General features: G+C 41.3%; 1 protein-coding gene across 1 annotated transcript in view; it reads right to left on the bottom strand.

Annotated features, from left to right (window-relative positions):
* LOC121920458 (keratin, type II cytoskeletal 2 oral-like) overlaps positions 1-14,459 on the bottom strand; it is a 38,156-nt gene extending 23,697 nt beyond the window's left edge. The window contains exons 1-6 of the mRNA XM_042447598.1: positions 14,109-14,459; positions 7,283-7,497; positions 6,537-6,597; positions 4,552-4,647; positions 3,041-3,205; positions 446-571 (exon numbers count right to left, since the gene is read on the bottom strand). Of these exons, the coding sequence (XP_042303532.1) occupies positions 446-571; positions 3,041-3,205; positions 4,552-4,647; positions 6,537-6,597; positions 7,283-7,497; positions 14,109-14,459 (1,014 nt within the window). The remainder of the gene's footprint in view (positions 1-445; positions 572-3,040; positions 3,206-4,551; positions 4,648-6,536; positions 6,598-7,282; positions 7,498-14,108) is intronic.
* Positions 14,460-25,805: the final 11,346 nt, after the last annotated feature.

The following is a 25,805-nucleotide window of genomic DNA, read 5'->3' as shown; positions in this document are numbered from 1 at the left end:
TATTATTATTATTACTGCCTTGTTTGCATAACCTTCTCCTGCCCTCTGGAATGCCCTTCCACAAGAAGCAAGGCTGGCCCCCACCTTGCTTGCCTTTCATTGGCAAGCAAAAACGGCTTTATTTAGGCAGGCTTTTAATGTATAATCTTGGGGTGTCTTGGGTGTTTGTTATATGGGGTGGGTATCATGGTTTTAGTGTGTTTTTAATGTTTGTAATTTTATATTGTTTTTATATTATTTTTAACTGTTTTATTGTAATATGTTTTTAGAATTTTTATTTGTGAGCTACCTTTAGTCCCTTTCAGGGAGAAAGGCGGGATAGAAATCAAATCAAATCAAATCACATTACTATTTCATTCCTGATCAGCACACCAGTAGCAGCAGAAGAAGCAGATCTAGACGAAGCAGTCCTGACTCACACCTGCAAACACAAAAACTTCCCTACCTTTTTCTTCTCATTTCCTACTTGGTATCTCATTATCTGGACAAAGCGATTCAGCTCAGCAATTTCACTGTTGTTTTTTCTCAGGTTCTCATGGAACTGACAGCATTTGCTCTGGAGATCCTCCATCTAATATTCAGACAAAAGGCAGAAGAAAAAGAGTAATTTAACATGGTACTAAAACATGAAAAGAGGCAAAAGGGTGGATTCGAACAGAAGAGAGGAAATGATCTGAGGTTTCATTTTTTTCAGGGGGGAGGGACTGCAACTTCCAGAATCCTGTAGGCAGCATGGCCACTTGCTGAAATATTCAGGCTTTTCCTAGGTCTATAGAGAAATTTGGCTTGATCTCCTTAACCAAGGGTTCTCCTCACCACCTCGGAGCATCAATCACACCAAAGCTTCTGTAAATAAGCACTGAATTTTTTTTGACACAGATTACATATGGAGCAGAGATAAGTGGAGAGTGAACTGAGAATGGCACATAGGATGTTTCCCATGATGATTTTTTAAAAAAGAAATCTTTGCTGGGGAGTCTATAGCAGCATGTTTCTTGCAGGAATAGAATTTAGGCCTTCAGTTGAACCTAAGACTGATACACACACACACACACACACGGGTTGTTGGAAAGTTGATTAAACTGAAGCTTATTAACAGAAAGAAGCTGTTCAAAAAGACTTAGCAGGCAAAGAAACATCTTTATTACCCTAGATTCATCCAATCTCTTTCAAGCATGGAAGCTAAGCAAGGTTGGACTTCAGTGTTTGGATGGGACAGCATCAAAGGATACCACAGATCTTCAGGCAGGGCTAGGAACTCTTCCCTCTAACCTGGAAGATGCACTTCCAGACAGAATTGATAATACTGGGCTAGATGATCCTATGGTCTGCCTCCATATAAGATGGCTTCCCATGTTCCTACAACACGCATCATGATTATCCTCCAGTTCACTGTTTTTATCACTTAACCCAAATCACTAGCATGGCTGAGCAACAGTTTGGGTGTTGGGGCTATTTCTCCCCTAAGTCCTAGTGGGCCATATCCCTCCCAACAGAACACCAAAATGCTTCCATTTTTGGCTATATTCTTCCAGAACAGTGATTGAAAGTGACACCTTCTGTTTGCCACTTCAGGAAGGGTAAGGGAGGGGGGGGGCTTATTGGGGCAGTTATTTGGGGTTGGGTTTGCATGTTTGGGTGTTTCTGAACATTTTCCTCATATTTCAGGAGCTTTTATGGGGCCATTGGTTGAAAACTGGCCCCCAAAGAAAGAGGCACTAAGGCCACATGTGGCCTGAAGCCAAACTGAATGTCTAGAAAATTATCTTGGGTTGGACTTTTTCAGAGGTTGCCAGTGCCAATCACTGATGGGTACAACCATCACTTGGTGGGTGATACACAAGATTCATGAAGGAGATCTCTGGGTGGCTGACTGTAACACTTCAGCAAAAGGGCTAAACATCAAATTGTTTCATGATCCCTGCATGCAGTCATACAAACAAAGCATGCAATAATCACCACTCCTGCTCCTGTTCTCCTTTTTTTATAGATGAAAATAAAGTCCCACAACACAAAGAACTTTTTTTCCCCTACTGGCTGTTGATAGGCTCAATATAGCTAAGAAAACTGGAAAGTCAAACTTTACCGGATCTGTGGTTAATGGAGAAGATTACAGACAGTAATAATAGAGTAAAATGCTTAGACTCTGGATTGACTTTCCACATGATTTGGCATCCACTTATTGAATACATCCAGTGGGACTTGGTTTCTAGACACCTCAAATCTCATCTAAATTTTTATGGAAATATGACTTACAGGATCCCTGAACACATCTTTTGTCTATAATTTCCAGGGCATTACTTTGCGTTATGATTTGATTTCTACTTTTTGAACAAAATAACCACATCTAAGGGTTTATTATCTCTGACATTGTTTTTATTTGTTGTTGTTTTAATATTCTGTTTGCTGTCATGTTTTGTTAAAAATGAAAAATAAAATAAAAATTGTTTCATGATAGCAGCAATACAATTATCTTCCAACCTATATCAAACTGTTGAAATGAAGAAAGCGTAAGGAAAACATGGATGTATTTTTCTTTGGAATAACTGGACTTAATTTTTTTTAGTTTCCTGGTAGACAATAATAAGAAAATTGAATAGCTGAAGGCACTAGTGCAACTCTCACATGGCTGAAGGATTTGGGGAGCTATAGTCTCACACATCTGGAATGCACCATGATGTAGAAGAGTATGTTAGGGCCTAGTTTATTATATTTTATTGGTCAGCTAACTAAATACCCTAAAAGCACCAGATCCTATCTGATCTTGGAAGCTAAGCAGGTCAGCCCTGGTTAGTCCTTGGATGGGAGACCACCAGTGAAGACTAGGTATTGTAGGGTACATTTCAAAAGAAGGAACTGGCAAAACAACCTCTGAGTATTCCTCCTCTAACAAAATCCTATCTAATTCATGGCATCACTATAGGTCAACAGATGACTTGAAGGCACACAGGCACAGATGCATCTCATGACTAGGACTCTGCAGCAGCAGAACTATAGATTTCTTAGTTACCATAACCCATCCCATGTCCCTTTCTCATACCTGGCTCCAGTAAAAGAGATTAGCTTCTCCCTTGCTTCTTTGAACAATGCTCTGATACCAGCTTTCAATGTCTTGGATGAGGTCATCCATATCCAGGCATCTACTGTTGTCCATGTTGACCACCACAGCTGTATTGTTGAAACCAGATTTCAACATTTCACGTTCCTGCAGGTGACAAAGAATCTGGGTGATAGCTTAACTCTCAGCAACAAAAAGGAGATCAACAGCCTATCTTGATGTAGAGAACAACATGATTCACATGTTTTATATTGTGAGAAATACCACCTTTACAGCCTTAATTAATAGAAAGCTTTGTAAATGTTCTGAAAAGGAAGAGCTAGTTCAGTCTTTTTCCTTTATTCCTGTACACAGGCTCAAAGTATGTTTGACTGGCTGAGGTATATATTTAGTACCAGTACTTGGGAGACTTATTTTTGGATAACACTTCCCAGAACCACCCTTTCCAACCAGGTTGACCAAATTCTGGGAGCTGTAGCCCAAAAAGTAACTTTTCCATGCTGTGAAAATTATAGCTAACACAAATGCATATTTAACAGATCCCTGCTGCTGCAATCAGCTAGTTGTCTTCATCTTCTTCACTGAGTAGTAGCCACCTTAACCAGGAGAAAGGAGGGACAAGGAGCTTGCTACTTCCCTTCACTATAAGTATCTTGATTTTTCTCTATTTAATTATGATCTCGGCCAGCTTCCATATTTCTCCCATAAAATTTGGGAGAAATCCCAAAGAGGATTCAGTGCTCTGCTGACATGGGGCATATCTACATGGGCCATTTGACTGCAGACTGTCTTCATGACCAAACAGTTCCTCATCGGATCTGGGCCATCCCTGCCTTACAATGGTTTAAAAAAAAACATTTCTATACCACTTATCAATGAACAAGCACTCCCTAAGCAGTTTACAATGTGTAAGCCAATTGCCCCCAACATGCTAGGTAATCATTTTACTGATCTACAAAAGGATGGAAGGCTGAGCAGACCTTGGAGACTTCCGCTAAGATCCAACTTTCTTTGTGGCTTCAGTACCAGCATTTAACTACTGTGCCACCAAGGGCTCAATGACTCAATGCTTTGTTTTCAATCTTAAAGAAATCGACTTGTGCCAGTGGTGCTGGTGTCAGACAACACAGCAGGATGCATGTGTAGACAACTGTCTGGCATTGCTTTGGAGTGCAGTGGTAACAGGGGAAATTCAGGGCAGTTTTGGGGCCAGAATACTCCAAGAGAAGCCCAGAACATTCTGTCCAGTCTCTAGACCCACCCATGGAAGCCACCAGTCACCTTTGCTGCACGAAGAAGCCAGGAAGAACTGAAGAGGGCAAAGAAGTGGCAGATGTGTAGCCATCTTGAAGTACTATGACATGAATACAAATACAGACCTTGAATTACTTAGAACAAAATGCTGATGGATTTAATTAAACTGCTATGTAGCCATGGGATTATCATTATTTAAGGAAGAGAGTAGCTGATGGCTACAATGAAAGGAGACAGACCTTTTCAAAGAAGTTTGCCAAGAAAGCAATGTTTTCTTTCAGCACTTCTCTCTTGTGTTCCAGTTCCTTCTGCTCTTTAAATACCCCATCAACTTCCTGAGGGACAAAAATGGAAAGAAATAGGTATGTAAATTCAAAGGCAGAGTGTGGCGAGGGTGAATCCAACAACAAATTAACTTAAAAAAAAGTTTTAAAAATGGAAGAATACATCTTCATACAGAAAATTATTCTGATTTTCCAGAAGAGTATGTAATACTCTTACTTTCTTCCAAGGTATTCCTCATTTTCAGATGCTAAGGCTTGTTAGATAGTAGCCCTGTTTTCTTGCTAAGATTCTTGTCCATGTGTGGCATGCATGTACAATTCTGTCCCAGTTGGTTGCAATGAAGATATTGCGAACAAGCAAAAATGGGATTTGTACATGAAAGGTATATGTGTGTTCATACAGAAAAAAGTGTTATTGTAAACAAAGACGATCTTTGTTTTCGTTTTTTCATTTTTACACTTCTAAGGTGTATTCCACCTTGTAGCACCTTGAGACTAACTGAGGCTGCATCTGGACTGATTTAAAAGATCAGAAAATCCCAGATTTTGTTCCTGTTTCTTCTGATATTATTTGGGAGAGCCATACACATTTTTTTAATTCCAAACAATTTTCTGTCAGCCCACAGTATGATTAGAGACGTTTTATATCAGCTCCCCAGATCAGTTTATTTTAATGTAGGATAAAATCGGAAATAACAGGAACAAAATCTGGGATTTTTCAATCAGTCTGGATGCTCCCTGAGAGAACCCGAGACAGATGGGCCAAAAGGGGCATGGTGGAAGCGATACTAGGGTTCTGGACCACATAGCAACCGCATGGTCCAGAACCCTGGTATGTAATGGTGGCAGCCAGATGGCGGCGTCCTGTCTGCATGGCCGCTGCCATTTTCACGTAATGGACACATAGCATCCACACATCATAGCATGTCCGTTACATCACGAGTGCGCCATTGGTGCACTCATGACATAACTCAGGCACCAGTAAAAGAACCCGGAAAAAACTGGTTCTTTTTACTCCGGAGGGACCTTGCACAGTCTAGCGGCTGCAGCAACCCTCCGGAATAAAAACAGGGGCTTTCAGTCCACCATTTTTAGGTGGTCTGTACTGCTCCTCAGACTACCTTATCAGATGCAGTAGGCTGAGTCCACAAAAACTTATGTTATTAACTTTATTCTTTACTTTTTCTGCATCTGTTCTGCAGAATTAATGCAGTTTGACACCGCTTCAACTATCATGGCTCAATGCTATGGAATTCTGGGGTTTGTAATTTTGTGAAATGTTTAGTAGTTTTGTAATATATCTCTTCTGTCAGAAAGCTCTTGTGCCACAACAAACTACAGATCCCAGGATTCCATAGGATAGAGCAGGGGTAGGCAACCTGCGGCCCGCGGGCCGGATGCGGCCCAGGAAGGTCTTGGGACCGGTCCCCAGCCTGGTCCTGCCACCGATTGCCGCTGGGGCCTTTGGGGGGCATTTGTCTATAGAAGCCTCAGAAACATGCATTTATATTAACATTTTTTTTAAAAAAAATTTTCACGTGTCCTCCATTTTTTTTAAAAAAAGTGTCTTCCATTTGAAAAATTTGTCCTACATTTGTCCTGGTTTATTTATATATTTAATTTTTTTTAAAAAAAATATTTAATTATTTATTTTTTGGCTTCGGCCCCCCCAGTTGTCTGAAGGACAGCAACCCGGCCCCCAGCTCAAAAAGGTTGCCTACCCCTGGGATAGAGCAATGACAGTTAAAGTGATGTCAAATTGCATTATTTCTTCAGTGAGGCAGCAGCCTAAGAAAGGAGCTACAGATCCATTTCTATCCTGAAGCAGACTAGCATCTAGGAAGCAGACCTTCCTTAACTTTCCTCTGAATACTTATAAGCTGTACATGTCAACCTTTTTATTCCTACATTTTTATTATTATTGTGTAAGGATCACTCACCTGCTTTAGCAAGGTAAAATCATTCTCTGCATTTGTTCGTCTCTTGACTTCTTCTTCATACCTTGAAGAGAGTGAAAATGTGTGAGAGAGATTATGAAAGGAGCAGAAGAAAGGAAGATGGTCATGACCTAGGTCACACATGGAGTGTATACTGAATTAAAATGGTGCTTTCATTTAGAATGCTGTCTCTGAAGATTAAAAGGGGGAAATTCTGAATTTTGTAAATTTTTCAAGAACAAGTGGCAAACCCTAATTTGATACAACAAATATGGTTGAATTGAAAGGGTTTCAAAACCAGGTTTTTAACAGTTAAATATTGAAAGTAATGGCAATGACAGAAGAATCTCAGTTTCCCCCACATTTATATATATATATATATATATATATATATATATTCAGGTCTTAATATAATTTTGTACTACCTTAAACATGATTATTTTAATTGTGTCAAGTTTTAACTGATTTCCTCTGTAAGCTGCCTTGGTTCCCACTCGAAGGTGGCATATAAAATAAATAAATATAAATATATAAACAAACTGGGCTAGAAAGGGAAGAGGCAAAGAGACTTGCAGTGTGGCGACATCCTCTTATGTTTCGATGTTACTTTTGATGGAGAAGGAAGAGATGCAGGACTGTTGGTTTCAGCCATACCATTTCCTAACCTCCATTCTGGAAATGGAACCAATTTCAATATCAGCACCAATTTAACTTCAAGAACTGACTGTATTACCCAGTAGGTTCCTTACATGCCCTGGCTTTCCTCAATCAGGTTCTTCATGGTCTTGTGTTGCTGTTGGAGTTGGTTCTTCTCATGAAATAAATAATCAAGTTTTCTTCTCAGGCCTGTGATGTAATTTTCACATAGTGGGGAAAGATCTTTCTTAACGGTAGAATTTCTGTGGGATTTCAGCAGTTCCCACTTGGTGGCCAGGAACTGGTTCCTTTCTTCCAAATATCTGACCTGAAATTCAGTAGAAAAGAAATAACTGGGTTTTGCTACTAAGACTTTTGAAAATTAATACATGCATAGCTCGTACTGCCCATAGCTCCTAAGTCACGCCTAGGCTAGGAATGGAGAACCTTTGGCTCTCAGGAGGATTGACCCACAAGTCCCACCAGACCCACCTAAAATGGCCAATGGAAAAGGATTGTGGGAGCTGTAGGACAAAAGAAATATTCATCAGTTGGAGCCAAGTCCAAAAGAAAGGCTCCAGAAGGTGGACTTAATAACTGGTGTTATATGTCTTCAAGGCATGTCCAACTTATGTTGGCCCAAAAATATCAAGGTGTTTTCTTGGCAAGATTTATTCAGAGGGAGCTTGTGTTTACTGTCCTCTGAGGCTGAGATAGTGTGACTTACCCAGTGTGCTTCCATACTCGAATGGGAATTCAAACCTTGGTTTCCAGAGTGTAGTCCAACACTCATACCATTACATCATGTTGGTTGTTGGCCTTAATAATAAACCCACTGAATCAACTGCTGAATTGTAAACCAGCACTAGCGACATTCTATCAATTTAATGGATCTACTCTTCTTGGGGCTAGCAATTGGTTTTAGGCATAAGTGCTTCTATAAACCTGCTAAGCCACGCAATTTGTTTTTACTACCAGAACTAGAGCTTAGAAATAAATGCTTTCATACACAAACCTACACTTATACCTCTGGATTCAAGGTTACTTGATTTCAGCTGTCCCATTAGAAAGGGGAAATTAGCTTTTGACTCACACTATTGCCAATTGATTGTACATGAGAAATCTTTGTTTCTGCTGAAATCACCTGGAGATCTATTAGTGGATGCTAATAATTCATTCTGAGTCTAAGGCATGCATAGATAGAACATAATGAGGGCATGAACTGCCCAATCATGATTACTTTGCCAGAGCTTGAAAAAGTTACATTTTGGATGACAAATCCCAGACTCTTTTCTGAGCCTGGGCCTGCTTGTTGCTTCTTGTTTTGCCAGACGTTCCCTGCCTTCTGTTCCTTAATTCCTTCCACTGGAACATGGCTGAAATCACTGGCTAAGCCTTGATACTTGCACATTCTATGAAATTCCTGTTTCAATAACTGTCTTGAAGAGGGTTACTGGGTGTAAGATGTCTTAACTGCCAACTTTTATAGTTCTATTACAAGCTTGTATACTCAGAAAACCATTCATACCTGTGCTTTGAGAACAGACATGGTAACCATTAGGGAAGCCTTGCCTACCTAAATATCACCTCCATCTCTATGAAGGAAACCTAACATATAATGAATCCATTAGTTGCTTGCAATGAGACAAATTATGGAAGAAAGGTGCAAATTATTCAGCATCGCAAAATGTAAAAGAAAACATTTTTAAAATGTTTTATCGCTGGTATATAACCTCAGAACAAATTGCTAGGATATATATATAAATTGATAGTAAGTGTTGTAAATGTGAGGAAACACCAGGGACATTTCCCCACTGTTGATAGACTTGCAAAATGGCAAATAACTATTGAAAACAGTGAGTGTAGTAGTAAGTTCTTAGGTCTAAAATTACAAATTTCTCTGGGGTGGTATTTACTAGGAATCTACGAAGAGGACTTAGAAAATAAAATTGGAAAAATGTTATTTTATTTTATAACTACAGCTAGATTGGCCTTTGCCTAGAAATGGAAGTCCAAAGAGACCCCCAAAGAAGATTGCAACTATAGATTTCCCAGTATAGCATATACCTATCTAAACTGTTTAATACAGAACTCAGTAGTCTCTGAGGGGTTTACAATGTGTAAGCTAATTGCGCCCAACAAGCTGGGTACTCATTTTAGCAACCTACGGAAGGATGCAAGGCTAAGTCAACCTTGGAGCCTGGGGATTGAACTCACAACCTTGTGGTTGCAACACTGACTGCAATACTGGCATTTAACCACTGCGCCATCAGGGCACCTTAAAAATTAATATAATTAATAATACATGAGAAATAAATTTATTTGTTTATTAAAGAGTAATTTGTAATATAAAGAATTTGGGGGGGGGGGGTAGAAAGATATGAAGTATGACTTAAAACTGAGTGAATTATGTGGTTAAATTAGGACGTCAAATATATTTGAGGAATGAACCAGAAAAGGTAAGGGAGGAAGTCAAGATGTGGAAGGATGACCTAACTGAAGTTATGGTTGGGAAGAGTTGGTGATAAGTGGAAGAAAGTGTAAGGAAGAGTTTGAAGGTATGTGTATGTGTGATGATGACAGAAAAGATGTTAGAGAGGAAGTTATTCCAGATGAAGGAAAAGAGAAAGTAGAGAAGGATGAAGCAGCAGTATAAGAAGAATATTGGGAAAGGCATGTAGGAGCAGAGAGGTGAATGGATGAAACCAGGGGAAATGAAGGGAGATGACATAAGGTTGTAGTGAAGAGATTGTTGAAATGTAGGGAAATGAGAGGGAAGAAGTTACAATGGTTTTAGGAAAGAATGGTTATGAAATACCTTGGGTAGAAGGTTAAAGGTAAAGGTAATGGTTTGTGTAATGTATGTATTATGCAAATAAGGATTATTATCATAATAAGGATGTATTGCATGATGTATGATGTTTTTATTAGTAGTTTTTATGGTTTTTTTGTTGTTGGAAAACATTGCGAATAAAGATTACTTAAAATCAGAGGTAAGAGAAGTAAAATCTGGTTCTGGTACGGAACGGAACAGCTGTCATCCGATTTGCTCACACTAGAATCGGGCTTTGGATTGTGCGCCATTCAGTCTCCCTGCCAAAGGAACCGAGAGAGAGGCCACTGTATTTGGCCTGTGCAGACAGGGTCCAAGACAGATTTAACTCTTTAAATATTGAAGTAATATTGCATTTCCAACAACAACAATATATTAGTGTTGAAAAAGTCTATCTCCAGCCTACCATCAAGTAACTACAGTATGAGGACAGTAACTAAGCTTACATGGAATAGGAAAACAGAGGAGAAGGTTGATGATATCTGTCTATCAAAGAGTCTTCAGGCTCCAGATTCATAAAATTCCATTTTATAGTATTCATGGCAAGATTGGTTCAGAAGAGGTTTCCCATTGGCTTCCCCTGAGACTGAGAGTGTGTGACTTCCCCAAGGTCACCCAATGGGGTTCATGGCCGAACAGGGAATTGAACACTGGTCTCCAGAGTCATAGGAGATTAGCACACCACTTTTCATTCATGCTCTAGGCACGGGATGTATACTCATAGGGATGGATTTATTGCACAGCTCCATCCCCAGGCAGTACTCATCCCGTACCTGTCCCTGGCTTCTCCTAGACCTTTTAAAGAATGGGATTTTCCTTTTCTTTAAAAAGTCTGGGAGAAGCCCATGTTGGATATAACATGAGTACTGCTGGGGACGGAGCTGCGCAATAAAACCTGTCCCTGTGAGTTTACATCCCGCGGCAAGCACAGGAATGAAAGTCGGTGTGCTAATCTCTGTAGTCCAACAGTCAAACCACTATGCCATGCTGATTCTATTTTTATTATTACTTATTTATTATACAACAATTATTTATTATTACTGTTATAGAAATTTATAAATTTTGTCTCTGCTTACCATTCACCTATGGCAATATAAAATAGAAACAAAAATGACAACAAGTAGGAAAACCTGATGAAACCTGGGGAGCTATATCATGAAAATGCACACATCTTTAGGTCAGTCTAGAACTGCCAATTAAAAACTCAGCTGATTGACAAAAATCCTTATTGCCTAGTAAAATTAAAATTAGGAAAGAGCCATTTTTGTCTCCTTTCAGAGAGGATTCAGGGACTGGCCTTGGTTGGCCATTGAATAAACTTGGTGGCTGAGCCAAAGAAGATTATCGCATATCATTCTCAGAACATTCCGAGTCGTAACATTCTGGGAACGTTCCTGAAACGGATATTACCGCATGAGGAAAGTGGAATGTGATGAGAACATGATGGGAACACATTTTACCGCACAGCGCATCCCTTTTTCTTAAGAACATTCCCAGAACATTTTCCACGGAGGTCCCTTCAAGCTGAGGGAAAGCAAGCTGCCAGGGAGGGGACTGGGCCAAGGGCAGAGCCCCCTCCTCGGAGGCCTGGCTTCCCTCTGCTTTAAGGGAGCTCCACGCAGGTCCCTTAAAGCCGAGGAAAAGCAAGCTGCCAGGGAGGGGACTGGGCCAAGGGCAGAGCCCTAGCAGCCATTGCAGCTCTTTAAACCAGTTAGAAAAGAAGCATCCTCTGCTGTCATCCCAATTCCCCTTTTTGGCAGCTTGTCACCCTTTTGCCTCCTCTGTGTGTGCATGTAATGTGTGCCTTCAGGTTGTGAGCTTCCCTCCCCGTTTTAACTCTTGTCTGGCTCTGTGATATAGAATTCTGGGAGTTGTTTGCTTGCTTTTGTGTGGTGCTCCAAACAGAGGAGCTTTTGTGGGTTCCTTCCTGGAGGGAAGGAGGAGAGGGTCCTAGGCATCCCTGGCATCCCTGCCTCCTGCAGGCTGACAGCACAGGAGCCCCGCTGGAAACGACACCAGAAGCCCCCGCAGAAGCAGCCAGACCCTCTCCCTCTTGCTCTCTGCCCTGCTTCCCTCCTTCCCTTCCTTCTCTCTTTTCTCTCTGTTTTGCCCTCCTCCTTCACTCTCTTTCTCGCTGCTTATCCTTCCTTCTCTCTCTCTCCCTCTTTCCATTTTCTCCTTCCCTCTCTCTTTCTCTCTCTTTCCCTCCTTTCCTCTTCTCTCCCTTGTCCCACCTTTCCTCCCTTTTCCCTTCCTTCCTTCCTTCCCTCCTTCTTTCCCCCCTCTCTCTCTCTCACACACACACACCCCTTCCCTCACTGCAGTCGCTCGCCTGCCTGCCTCCCTGCCTGTCATTCTTTCAGCCAATCAGGAGATGGAGGAATGAGAGAACGGATTTGAGAACAGATAAGAATACTGCACAGACCTCTTTTGGAACGTTCTCAGAACGTTACAGCTCGCTGGGAACACATTTAATCCATCCCCTCCCTGGAACACATGTAGAACACATTTGGAACATGATGGGAACCCAATGGGAACACATACGTGCGGTATACTTAAATGTGTTCCATTCCCATCGGGTTCTCAGAACGTTCTCAGAACGCTGTGCGGTATTCTTCAAAATGTGAACCCGGGCCTCCAAAGTGCTGAATTGATTTTTATTTTATAAAAGATGTTATTTGGCCTACTTAATTATGAGCAGAGCCCTGGCATCCAGTGTGTGTATCAGGGACTGGAAAAGCTACTGTTTTGCATTACAATCCTCAGAATCCTAAACCAGTTTACCCACTGGCCATATTGGTCAGAGCATTCTGGGACTTCTCTAGTCCCTGATGGTAGTTTCCCAAGGTGAGATATATAAATATCTATCTTTTTCTTTCCCTGCTATTGGATTTTATCCATCTTCTTCCTTTCAGAGGTGCTGTTAGGCATGGAAGGATAAACTTCAAATCTGCCTCCTTATGACTACATTTTTGAAAATGTGGTTACCCTGAGGTAACTATATTTTCTGACACAGAGTGCCAGACCTGGTGTGCCATTGTAATATATAGTTTGGCTCTGTGTTATGAATGGGCCATGACAGATGTAGCCCCAGAGGCAGACTGCTTATAACACTATAATTATCAACTGCTGTCACACTGCGGAAATAAAGCAGTTTGACACTATTTTAACCTCTGTAATTTGGTGAAGCACCAACCATTTAACATTTGTAGTTTGGTGAGGCACCAGAGCTCTCTGAAGGCTAAATATCTCACAAAACTAAAATCCCAGGATTCCATAGCATTGAGTCATAGCAGTTAAAGTAGTGTCAAACTGATTTAGTTCTGCAGTGTGGATACACCTCCCATCATATCTAAATACAAAAGCCAGTGACTTTTGATCAGAGTCAATACATACAACTGGCCTCCATGCACACATCAGTCAAGTTGAAATTCATATGTACATCAGTCTTTGGTCAAACCCCACAAAATATAACTTGGACCTTGTCTGAATGGACCAAAAGGCCCCATTCCATTCTGGCATTGTTCCCTTCAGGTGACATATGTCCCAAAATGCAGTGTGAATGATTTGGCTGATGTCTGGCACATTCTGCACAAGGACCAGGGTATAACAATGTTAAAATACATTTGAAAAAGTTACCCACCACTCTGGATTTTCTGGGAAGATCCAGAGCCCTCCATTCCCATACTGCCATGGCTATCTGCATGGGCTTCTGCTGCACTGCCCAGTACATCCACTATCACCACAGGTCACTAATTCTGAGGTCAGAATGAGGTGCCCAGTCATGTGACGTGAGCACCCCATGATACACTGAGTGGCCCAGCAGGATATCGATGCAGAAAGCCACCACAGTGCAGAAATGAAGGCTGGGGTACTGGGGGCAGGTCAGGGCAGCTTTGAGGCCGGGATACTCCTGTGGGGTCAGGATACTCCTGGTCAGTGAAGACAAGGCCTCAGAATTAATGTTTAGTAGTGCCACATGATGCGGCAGGACAGAAAACAACAACAATAGGAAATCAAATTTTGAATATTCAGTGCACCTGAATATTCAAACTCTTTAGTTTTGGACTGAAAGGAAACAAAAATATAAAGCAGTATCATCTCACCTTGTCAATGAAGCAAGCAAACTGAGTGTTGAGGTGCTTCAATTGTTCCTTCTCCTCTGCTTTGACCTTATGGTCATGTGGATCAACCCCCAGATAGAGAGGTTCTAAGAGCTGTTTGTTGACATAAATCTCACGGATCCCTCCACTCCTGTACCTACAATTAGAAATCCTTTGGGTCTGACCAAAGTTATGGAAACTTCTGCTGGTGTTACCTCCTGCACACCTGGCAGTGGCCATGTGAGGTTGACTTACAGGTGGCTTACTTGACTTGATCTCATAGCTAACTCCAGTAGAGGAGGCAGAAGTGAAACCTCTCCTTCTGTGAGAACAACAGAAGAACTGTTGGTCCATTGTACCTCAGTTGAAGAACAAAAAGAAACACAGGAGGAGAGCAGCAGAAAGAGCTTCTTTGATGTAACACCTAGAACTGCTCTTTATATACAGTAAATGAGGCAGGATAACAGCCTGAAATTTGCAGGCTTCATTTAGGGTATTACTGGGCTTGGCTTGCCCGGCAGCAAGGCGCTGACCTCCCCAGGGTGAAAAAAGGAAGTAAATATTGTTAGACAAAAATTGGGAGGCACAAAGAATCTTCTTAGTGCTCAGTTTGCAAAACCCAGTCAGAGGACACTCATTTCGTCAACAGTTTGGCCTCCCTTTAGCAAGCATTAGCATGGTACATGTGACATTTTTTCTTGAGGGCAAAGGGATTAAAAGAGCTTAAAATGTTTCCTCCTTCCCAAATTGGTGTGGCATACCAGTTACTCCATTTCCTCGGTTGATATTGCACTCAGAAAGATCCCCCTCACTGTTAAATACCCGTCTGGTCCACATACTTGCCAACCTCTCAAAATGCTGCTTCCAATGTATCTTAATTTCAGGGCATTTTAGGTTATCTTAGAGGCTAACAAATGCATTAGAGTATAAGGTTTTCTAGACTGTAGCTCACTTCAGCACTTCAGCAAAATACATACATATATACTGGAACTATACTGGTTATGACCTGGGGTATGGATCATAGAATCATATAATGGGAAGAGACCACAAGGGCCATCAGTCTGTGGAGCTTATCGCATGAGGCTTGGGTAACACAAATGGAGCGGAACAGAAGGGAGCAGGAAGGGAATGGAATAGGGAAATCACACATATTACCATACGAGAGAATGCCTCCGATGCTGCCAGAAGTCCTCAATCCGTTCCCCAACCGTTCCACAGCAGCCATTTTCAAGAACTATTCAGAATCGTTCTTGAAAATCGGCTGCTGTGGGACGGTTGGGGAATGGATTAGGGACTTCCGGTGGCATCGGCGGTGTTCTCCTGTGCGGTAATAGGCATGATTTCCCCATTCTGTTTCCTTCCCGCTTCCTTCCATTCCACTCCATTTGCGTTCCCCAAGCCCCATGCAATAAGCTCCCAAGCCCCTGCCATGCAGTAACGAACAATCAATGGCTGGTACAGATATTTATGTTATGAAGAAGTTAAAATGAATGTAGATTTTAACAATTGTTATATGAGATGTGTCTTATTGAGAATATAGAATTATGTTATGAAGAAGTTAAAATGAATGTAGATTTTAACAATTGTTATATGAGATGTGTCTTATTGAGAATATAGAATAGATACAAACCCACGTTGTGCCAGAAAATGTCTTCATGGGTATCAGCACAAGAAGCTTTCTGTGGAAGAGAAACAACAGACAAATTAAAATGGCAAAGGTATAAAGATATGTTGGACAATTGCCAATATATAATGAAAATGAAAGAACAGCTTTGATGGAGGGGCATAGTTTTCAATGGTTCTTTTACCTGCAGTTATTTGAAAGATTTAAGATGCTCAAAATTGGCCTTGAACAAAATAAATCAGAGTTTTAATTGTAATAATGTACAAATGATAAATAGGTGATTAGTAAAGCATATAAACTTTATTTAAAATTTCATATGGAGGACGAACACATGAAAATTGTGTGATAAAATGGGTTAAGAAATTTTGATATAATATACAAATGGAACAAAGTGAAAGGATGTGGTCAAAAGGCTTGAAATTTGCTTTATGTTATGATCTGAAAGAGAATGTCTATAAAATGATGTATCATTGATATATGACACCAGAGAAATGGTCTAGGGTGTATAAGGGAACATTTAAATGTATATTGGAAGTGTGAACAACAAGAAGAGACATTTTACTATATGTGGTGGATTTGTGGAAAGGCCAAAATGTACTGGGTGCAAATACATATATTTATGCAGAGAATCCTAAAATAATATTCGATTAAAACCCAAACTGTTGCTTCTGGGATTGATGGATAAGCAATGGATGGAGAATATTTAAATATATGATTACAGCAGCAAAATTATTATATGCACAGAGATGGAAGAGTATCAAGTTCCTACTAAAGAAGAATGATTGCTAAAGAGGAGTGAGACAGCAGAGATGAACAAATTATCTTACTTTGAGGCTTATTGCATTGGTTATTAAATCAATTTACCTTTATTCAGTTTAAAGCTGAATTCAGGTAGCATCCTGATCTTATCAGATTTTTTTTTATGCCAAATCTGCCACCTAAATACAGCTGGGGTCTATCCCTGCTTTCAGAACCACTCCGCCAGCCATTTTCTTAAATCAGAAAACAGCTGGCTCCAAAAAGAGCTAAGAGAAGCAGCTCTGGAAGTGGGGATGGACCTGGGGTGTATTCGGGCGGCAGATTCAGTGGCAAAAAATGTTGGATAAGATCAGGATGCTGCCCAAATTCAGCTTTAAATCAGATAGAGGTAAATAGATTTAATAACCAATGCAATAAGCCTCTATCATTAAAGAAAAATCATTAGTAACATTTTTTTTTTAAAGACTGGAAATCCCCGATGGAATGTTTGAGAAAAAAATGAGGATGAAGTGGTGTCTGTTGATACTGAAAATTAATGCTATGAGTTGATTAACAGAAGAAATGTAATATCTAGTTTATATAGAGAGACAGAGGATTGAAGGGGAGAGAAATATATAATTACAGAAAAGATAGATGGAATTTATCTTTATATATTTTAGTAGTTTGTCTTCCAGATTTCTTGCCTTTTCTTTTCTCCTTGTATGCATTTTATTTTTGTTCTTTGCTGCACTGATTTCTTTTTATGAACCTTGTTCAATTTTTATTGTACAGTGGGCCCTTGGTTTTCACTGGGGTTTGGTTCCAGGACCTTCCATGGATACCAAAATCTGTGGATGCTCAGATCCCATTATATATAACGGGGTAATAAAATTGTATCTCATATATAAAATGTCAAAATCAAGGTTTGCTTTTTGGAATTTATATATTTTAAAAAATATTTTCACAATATGGATGGCTGAATCTGTGGATGAAGAATCAGTGGATACAGAGGGCTGACTGTATGCAGAAAATGTTTTATAAAAATATTTTCTAAAAGAGCACATATGAATTCAGGATGCAGTTGAAGACAATCAAACATGAATATAGGTGAGGGGATGTCATTAAAAAACTGTAATTAACTTCAATTAAATTTGTCTTTTAAAATAAAAAAAAGCCTTCAGCTTGGCCAGGTGACTTGCAGATAGACACACCATATCTCCTCTTCCCCAATGGCAGTGATTTTTTTTTTCCATTTGAAAAAGGATGTCAAGGTTTTTAAATACAATTAAGCACAGTAGATGATAGAACAGGGTGGGGGAGAGAAAGGAAATCAGATGGTTATGAATGAATGTATGCTCTGTGAATGAAGTTATGTAAACACCATCATTTAAGGAAGGCACTAGCACCTGTTCTAATTACTATAATAGTACGTTACACTGGTATTTTGTAATTTCCGAATATTAAATCTGAATTGATGTTTACGATGCCCCTTTAAAGTGCTCTCTAACCAGGTATACCTCATTCACCCCTTGTGAGAAGGACTTAGATGTTAATTAAAATGCTTCAAGGGGAAAGGACTTCTCTCTGACAAAAGAGAAGGTGATGAAGGCTTGGCCATATCCCATCTTCTTGTTATGTCTCCTTCCCTTTTGCCTCTGGTGGCTCCTAAGTACTATTCTGTGCCCTTAGCTTCTGAGTGTATACTCAGCAATAAGCTGTTGCCAGTTGCCAGCACCTCCTTAAACAATGTGCTGGTACAATATTCACTTTTATAAACATGTGTTTATTATGGACCCACATTAGTTTTTTAAGTGTGATACTGAAGGCAATTAAGGTGCACTGCTAAAGAAAAGTCTTCTGTAAAGTGCCCCTTTCAACCTCTGATTAAAAAGTGCATTCATACTTGGACACTGTTATTATAGCTGGCCAAAAGGAAGCGATGCTGCTTACCTTAGGAAAGAAGAACATTAAATCCCCCTCCAGGTGTTGTTGGACTACAACACCTGTCCTACTTCACCCTTGGTTGTGATATCTAGGCTGATGGGACAACAATGGCAGGATCACACACTCCCCAGCTGTGATGTATAGTGATGGCTGGTGGTTTCCATATCAGGGGTGAAGTCAATCCACTCTGGGTTTTACTCCAGACTTTAAAGGATCTCTCCATGATGCTGAATCTATTTGACATCATAGGATTGGGGATGTTTAGTCTGGAGAAGGGAAAGTTAAGAGGTAATATGATAGCCCTGTTTAAATATTTGAAGGGATGTCATATTGAGGAAGGAACAAGCTTGTTTTCTGCTGCTCCAGAGACTAGGACACAGAATAATGGATGCAAGCTACAGGAAAAGAGATTCCACCTAAACATTAGGAGGAACTTCCTGACAGTAAGGGCTGTTCAACAGTGGAACACACTCCCTCAGAGTGTAGTGGAGTCTCATTCCTTGTAGGTCTTTAAACAGAGGCTGGATGGCCATCTGCCAGGAATGCTTTGATTGAAAGTTCCTGCATGGCAGAATGGGGTTGCACTGGATGGCCATTGGGGTCTCTTCCAACTCTACGATTCTATGATTCTGTGCCCTGGATTGTTCTTTTTAAATAAAGAACCCAGTTGGAATAATACTGGAAGCAAATTCACCACATTTCTGCTTGACCTCCTCTGCTGATGTATACTCCCTCCAGTTGCCCCATGGCTGCACATGGATAACCTTGATCAGGTAAGCCATATAGAAGTGTTCATCCTCTTTTTCAGGGTCCACACTCAAATAGTGGTTCCATAGTAGAGGTGCTCCTCTTCATACTGTCATTCTTTGCATGGATTAGGGTTAGACTAGCTTTAGATCAGAGGTGAGCAACCTGTGATCTTCCAAGTGTAATACATGGAGAGAGCAACAGGGAATGAGGGAAGGCCTAGCATGCCCCCCTTCCTCCATGTTCAGATCAACATTTTTTAAAAAAAATGCCTGCATAGAGCTTCAGTGAACTCAAGATACGATTCAGATGGAGAAATGTGGTTTAGTCTTCCTTCTTGTCCTTGTTACAAATGGTTGATTGGCACTAATGATGATCTAAGTAACGGCTATATATGGAAAATAGCAGCTACTGGGTTTCAGAGAAGCTGAGCGATTAAGGTCAGTGGTTGTGATGCATTTGATGGAACTATGATATGAACACTATGGATACTTTCACACGGAGGCTTACCATGCTGAAATCGTTGGCTAAACACTTCAGAAGCATGGCGGTGTGGTAGCTGGTCGCACTTCTGAAGCGTCATTGAGGCATTCCCTGCCTCTCCCAGTGATGAAGCATTCATGCAGCAGCCATTTCTTTAATAACGGAACTTCCATTATTAAACAAATGGCTGCTCCACGAATGCTTTGATGGGAGAGGCGAGGGGATGTGCTTCAGTGACGCTTTAGAATTGCGACTGACTACCACACCTCCACGCTTCTGAAGCATTTAGCCAATGATTTCAGCATGCTAAGTGCCTCTGTGTGAAAATACCCTATGTGTGCAACAGAGTTTACCCATATTTTTCTATGGGTTGTGGAATACTGTTTTTGGGAGCTAGCATGCCATAGTGGTTAGAATGGGACTAAGGAAAACTAGCCCACCAATGGCACTGTCTTTTCATCTTGGTGGGATTATGTGCTTCAGTGAGGAAGGGAGCTATGCTGATGGCAGTGGTGCTGCTGGTCGGGTCTCCCATGTCAGACAAGCTTTTGCTGGGGAGCCATGCTAAATGTGCCAAATAGCTACTGGACAGCAACAGTAGTGGGGGGTGAGACTGATGGAGGATCTCTCGGAGATAATGACAGTGGTACCCTTTCAGGCTTCTGCTCACTTTTGCTTTGTCCTCCTTACTCTTGGGGAAATGCCTTGCATCTTGATGTTGTGGGCCTTCCAGTTGTTTCTGACTTTTGAGGACCTTAAGGCAACCCTGTTACAGGATTTTCTGGGCAAGATTTGTTCTAAGTGGGTTTACGTTTGCCTTCCTTTGAGGCTGAGATTGTGTGACTTGCCCAAGCTCACCCAGTGAGTTTTCATGGCTGACTGGGAATTCAAACCCTGGTCTCCCAGTGTCCATGTCCAATGCTCAAACCACTTCTACACCAAGCTGGCTCTTGCATTAGGGTGTCTCTGTAAATGAGAACCAACATGGCGTAGTGGTTTGAGCATTGGACTATGGAGACCAGGGTTCCAATCCCCACTCAGCCATGGAAATCCATTGGGTGACCTTGGGCAAATCACACTCTCTCAGGAAGGCAAAGAAAATCCCCTCTGAACAAATCTTGCTGAGAAAACCCTGTGACAGCTTTACCTTAGAGTCACCATATGTTGGAAATGACTTGAAGGCACACAGCACCAGTGAAAACAATGGCGACAATGGCAACAACAACAGATGAGCATAACCATTTTATATGGTACAATTAATTCTGCAGCTTCTATTTGTTAGCACAACTATATTTTTTATAAAATTTTGGAGTGTGTGGAGCTCACTCTGACCTCAAACTGACCTCCTAGTGGACCCACCGTTTCTCCAAAGTGAGGAGACCAGGTAGGCAACTTCCATAGAAGGAGGCAGGATCCTTAGAAACAATATACATGGAAATTACCCAAAAGTAGCTTGAAAGTTGCTAATCAGGGAGCCATCACCTCCAAAACTAACACAATGCTGACTATTTGCTCTTAGTTTCACACTTGATGTGCCGGTGATCAAATCAACAACCCACCCATCTACCTGTTTGTCTTCCCGATTGTGTCAGACCCAACTGCATAGACCAGGCCACCCTACACCTCAGCTTAACAAAGCCTAGGCAATCAAACACCTTTGTCTAGGCTTCAGCCAACCCATTAAGCTCATCGACAGAGGCTAGATTTCGCCTATAAGAACCCCTAGATTTGCCCACTCAGGTGTGCTACTTTCAGAATACAGTTTGGCTCCATGCCAGACTGACCTCTGATTTTATCTTCCTCGGCCAACACTCCCCCCCCCACACACACACACATTCCAGCAGTCATGTCTCATCCATCATCCACTTCAGCACTGAATTCCCGGAGAAGCCTTTGAAAGTGAGTATCATCCGTAGTTCTGCCTCACAATCTTTTCCACTCTCCCATCTTTACTTTCATTGAGTTTCTTGTGTGTGTGTGTGTGTGTGTGTGTGTGCTCATTACTGTATGTGTGTTCCCCTTTTAATAAATATTTGGACTTTAATTGGAGAAGCCTGTCGCCACGTCATCTCTTAAGCGATTATTTGGTCCTTTGGTATACACTAAGGGACACGGTCTTGTGAGAGCATTGTTACCCCTCCCTCTCGGCAATTTGAGCTAACCAGAAATTCCCCTAATCAGAAACTTCCTAACATATTCTTATGTTTGTATAAACTCAGTTTGTTGTTGTTTTGTTGTTAGTCATGTTCAATGAGCTCTGTAATTTCATGGGATAATTATAAGTATCCAAACCTGGTAGAACAAGCAAAGGATTTTCTTCCAAGTACAGCTAATCATATGGAGCAGCTGCATGAAGCAAAGTTGTCAATGAATTTTCCTTTCAGCTGATTTATGACATGTTCCCACATGTTATTTCCCTGTCCTCCCAGTTCAGTAATGAAGTACATAACTCAAATTATGGAGTGTGCAGCCCATTTCCTGAAACAGGCTTCTACTCTTCTAGAACACTCCGGTGTGTTCTATGTTGAAACTTAATTAGCTAGGTAGACTGGAAGAATGCAAGGCCAATGTCAGAAAGCAGATACAGGAACAAAAGCTAACAAGCATAGCAGACAGGGTAATTGGCACATATTGTGCATATCCCACTGTGTTCTGAGCCAATAGTTCTTCATGAAGGAGCTTCACGGGCTTGTGGTGTGTCATGTGGATCATCAGCTTGCAACCTCATTAGGCACTGAACTACACAAAAGGCTCAAATGCAGAAAGCCTCTAGAATCCCCAGCCTGAATTTCCCTTGATATTTTGGACTGCAGCTTTCTTTACTCCTGAACAAGCTGCCTGGGACTGGGAGCAGTTGTCTCACAAAACATAGGTACCAAGGGATGGTTAATAAAACAGGCATCTCTCCCTGCACCCAGCAATATCCCAAGGAATTATGCTAGTGTTGCTTTCCTTGGAGATTTGGGTTGGCCCAAATGTTGACAAGTTGTTTTTGAAAAACAAGGAGTCTTGCATCACTTTAAAGGCTAACACTTTTTATTGCACTCAAACTTTATGGGCTCCTACAGCCCATGCCAGCAGCTCTATACTTTTAGTAGTGGTGGAAGAAAAAATGGATGAAATCCTTGCTCACCTCATTTCAAAATGGTAACTCTCCTCACCCTAAAATGACTAGAATCCTACCCTGCTCTGAAAAAGTCATGCTGGCACTCAGTTTTTAGACACTCATATGTCCCATCCTGAAATTAAAAAATAAAACAAGACCAAATATGTAGTTTGGTCCAAGACACCAGACAGGAATGGCCAGGGGGTCTTTTCCAGCAGAAGAATTTTTTCAAGGCCTAACTGGAGATGCTAAGGATTGAGCATGGAAGCTTCAGTTCACAAAATATTGAGCTATGGCTCTTCCCGTGTTGTCCTTTGCACACATTCATTAAGCAAATACATGCATTATTCTTTCAAACTCTACTTCAAAGCGAACTGGCACATCTGTGCGGAAACAGGTGTAATTGGTAGCTGTTGATTTAGGACTTGCAGGGTTAGTATGACAACAAGAAGTTCATAACCTCTGACATTTCACAGATGAAAATTGGGATACATGTGGTAAGTACAGTGGTACCCCGGGATACGAAATGACCGCGTTACGAAATTTCCGGGATACGAAAAAATTACATAGGAAAAAACTGTTCCGGGTTACATTTTTTTTCCGGTTTACGAAAAAATTTTTGGTGCTTTTCGGCGCTTTTTCGCACGAAATCGCGGCTTTCCAGCGCTAGCGGCTATGGCTTTTTTGGGTTGCGAAATCTTTCGGGTTACGAACGGCGCCGCGGAACGAATTAAATTCGTAACCCGGGGTACCACTGTAACATCAGAGTGTGGTCAAGATGGCAGAATGTATTAAGGGAGATCAGACAAGGTAGAAGAGATTGCAGCACGTTGTTTTGCTCAAACCTCCTGGAAAGGCCAAATTCTGCCACTCCCCCTCTCCTCCCCTTTCCTCTCCTCTGTGCAAACCACTTTTGCAATGTTAACTCAGTTTGCAGCAATTGAATTAAGATCCAAGGACAACGAGGGAAAGTGGGAGGAGTTGAAACTGGGACATTTTAAAAGCAGCTGAAAAAATAAAAGACAACAGTGGGTTAAACAGGACTGTCCATGCCAAATTGGGACAGCTGGGGCTGTTCAAGTTGGAAAAGGAAAACAATCTGTGAAAGCAATCATCTTCATACACTGCCTCCAGCTCTCCCTGAATGCAGGTGGTTGCAGTTAGAAGCAGAATCCTAATTTAGATGAAACTTAGACCAGAATCTAGTTGTTGTAATGTGCTGTGTATGTAATGATACCATCAAGAGGGAAAAGGGCATAGGTGCATTGCCATAAAGGGAGTAAAGGACCGGCTGTTCAGAATTGGGCAGTTTTACTTGCCTTCCTTTGCCACCACTGTACAAACCTGGAAAAATGGCAACTAATATACTGCCCCACTGTCTTAACCCCACAAGGTGTTAGGAGGGGGTAAAGTTTATGCATATGAAAGCTGGTATGCTCAAAATTGTTCTTTCACAAATAGTGCAAATCCCTTACAATGTTCTAGAACAGTGGTTCTAAATGTTTGGTCCTCCAGATGCTTTATACTTCAGCTACCAGAATTCCTGACACTTGGCCAAGTAAATAAGGTATTCTGGGATTTGAAATCCAAAACACCTGTACAGCCAACCTTGGGAAATACTGCTCTAGAACAATGGAACACAGAAGCCGAAACAATTGACATTAAGGGTTGTTGTTTTTTAAAAAAGATAGCACTGAGACCTCTTCTGGAACAGAAAAATTTAAAAGGCATATTTGGTCTAGTTGTCTTTTTGTTTCAGGGTGGGGCATAAGAGTGTTTGAAAACTGGTGTTCAGTACTAGCACTATTTTTCAGAAGAAGGTAGGATTCTAATCATTTTAGGGTAAGGAGGGTTAACATTTTTGAAATGAGGAAAGCAAGGATTTCCTCTACTACTTCTAAAATGATAGGGCTGCTGGCATGGGCTATGTAGTCCACAAAGTTCATGTGCAATAAAAAAGGTTAGCCTTTAAAATGATGCGAGACTCTTTGTTTTTACACAACAACCTGTCAAGATTTGGGCCAACCTAAAGCTCCAAGGAAATCAATACTAGCATCGTCCCTTGGGGCTTTGCTTGGGGTGGGGAGAGATGGCTGTTCTAATAACCATCTTTTGGTTTCCATGTTTTGTGAGACAAAACCCACAATGAATGTGGAATGCTGCCCTTCCACATAGTTGATGTAGGGTTGTATGCACAAAACTCAACATTTCTGATTTCACACAAATTTTTTGTATGTACAAATGATACACCGTATAGCCTCTGTGAGATCTTATGGGGAATATGAGTGTGACTAACCACCAGAATCCAGCCATATCTATGCATGTCAGGCTGGCCTACCATTAAACAAAGAGGTGCAGCTTCTTTAGGTAGCAGATTGAAGGAGGCAGAAAGCTATAAAGTGGCCTTGTGAAGCTGGGGCTCTGTGTTCCATGCAACCTCTGCTGTGCCATTTAAGCCAGTCTATTGCTCTCAGATGTGATTCCAAAAGATGGAACCATGGCTACTAAAGTTAAATCATATTGGCGGGATACAGACGGGCAAAAAGGGGTGTATTCATGACGTCATGAAGGTAGAGCCTTCAGACGGGCCTTACCTGAATGCCGCCATGAACACGCCCCCGCACGCCCCAAGCGGGAAGAAGCGGCATTAAAAAGGTGCTGCTTTTTTCCGCTTTTTTTCTGTTTGATGCGCAGCTGCGCAGCTCCGTCTGTAAGCTGCTGCACCGGTACGTCAGAATTGCTACACCGCTAATTTAAGTTGCCCATTTAAACGCTCCGTGTCTGCTGCGTCGCATAATGAGTCGGGGTCCTGGAACATGTGCAGTTTGCAGTCAGGCTTTAATTGCAGCGTCAGCTGCCATGCAGGTGTGGAAGCTGCGGCACAGCTGCACCGCATTTGAAGACTCGTAACCCTAACCCTAACCCTAACCCTAGAGCAACATGTACGCATGCGCTGCTTGGAAAGTTTGGAATTTAAAGTGCACCCCTACACACATTCCTGCGCCATTTTCACCTAACAATAAAAAAACGCTAAAACTTTAAATATTTACATATGTAC

This window comes from Sceloporus undulatus, chromosome 2 (genome assembly GCF_019175285.1).
Source record: "Sceloporus undulatus isolate JIND9_A2432 ecotype Alabama chromosome 2, SceUnd_v1.1, whole genome shotgun sequence".
NCBI classification, from domain to species: Eukaryota; Metazoa; Chordata; class Lepidosauria; order Squamata; family Phrynosomatidae; genus Sceloporus; species Sceloporus undulatus.
Note: the sequence above shows the minus strand (reverse complement) of the source record. Positions and strands in the feature narration are given on the sequence as shown.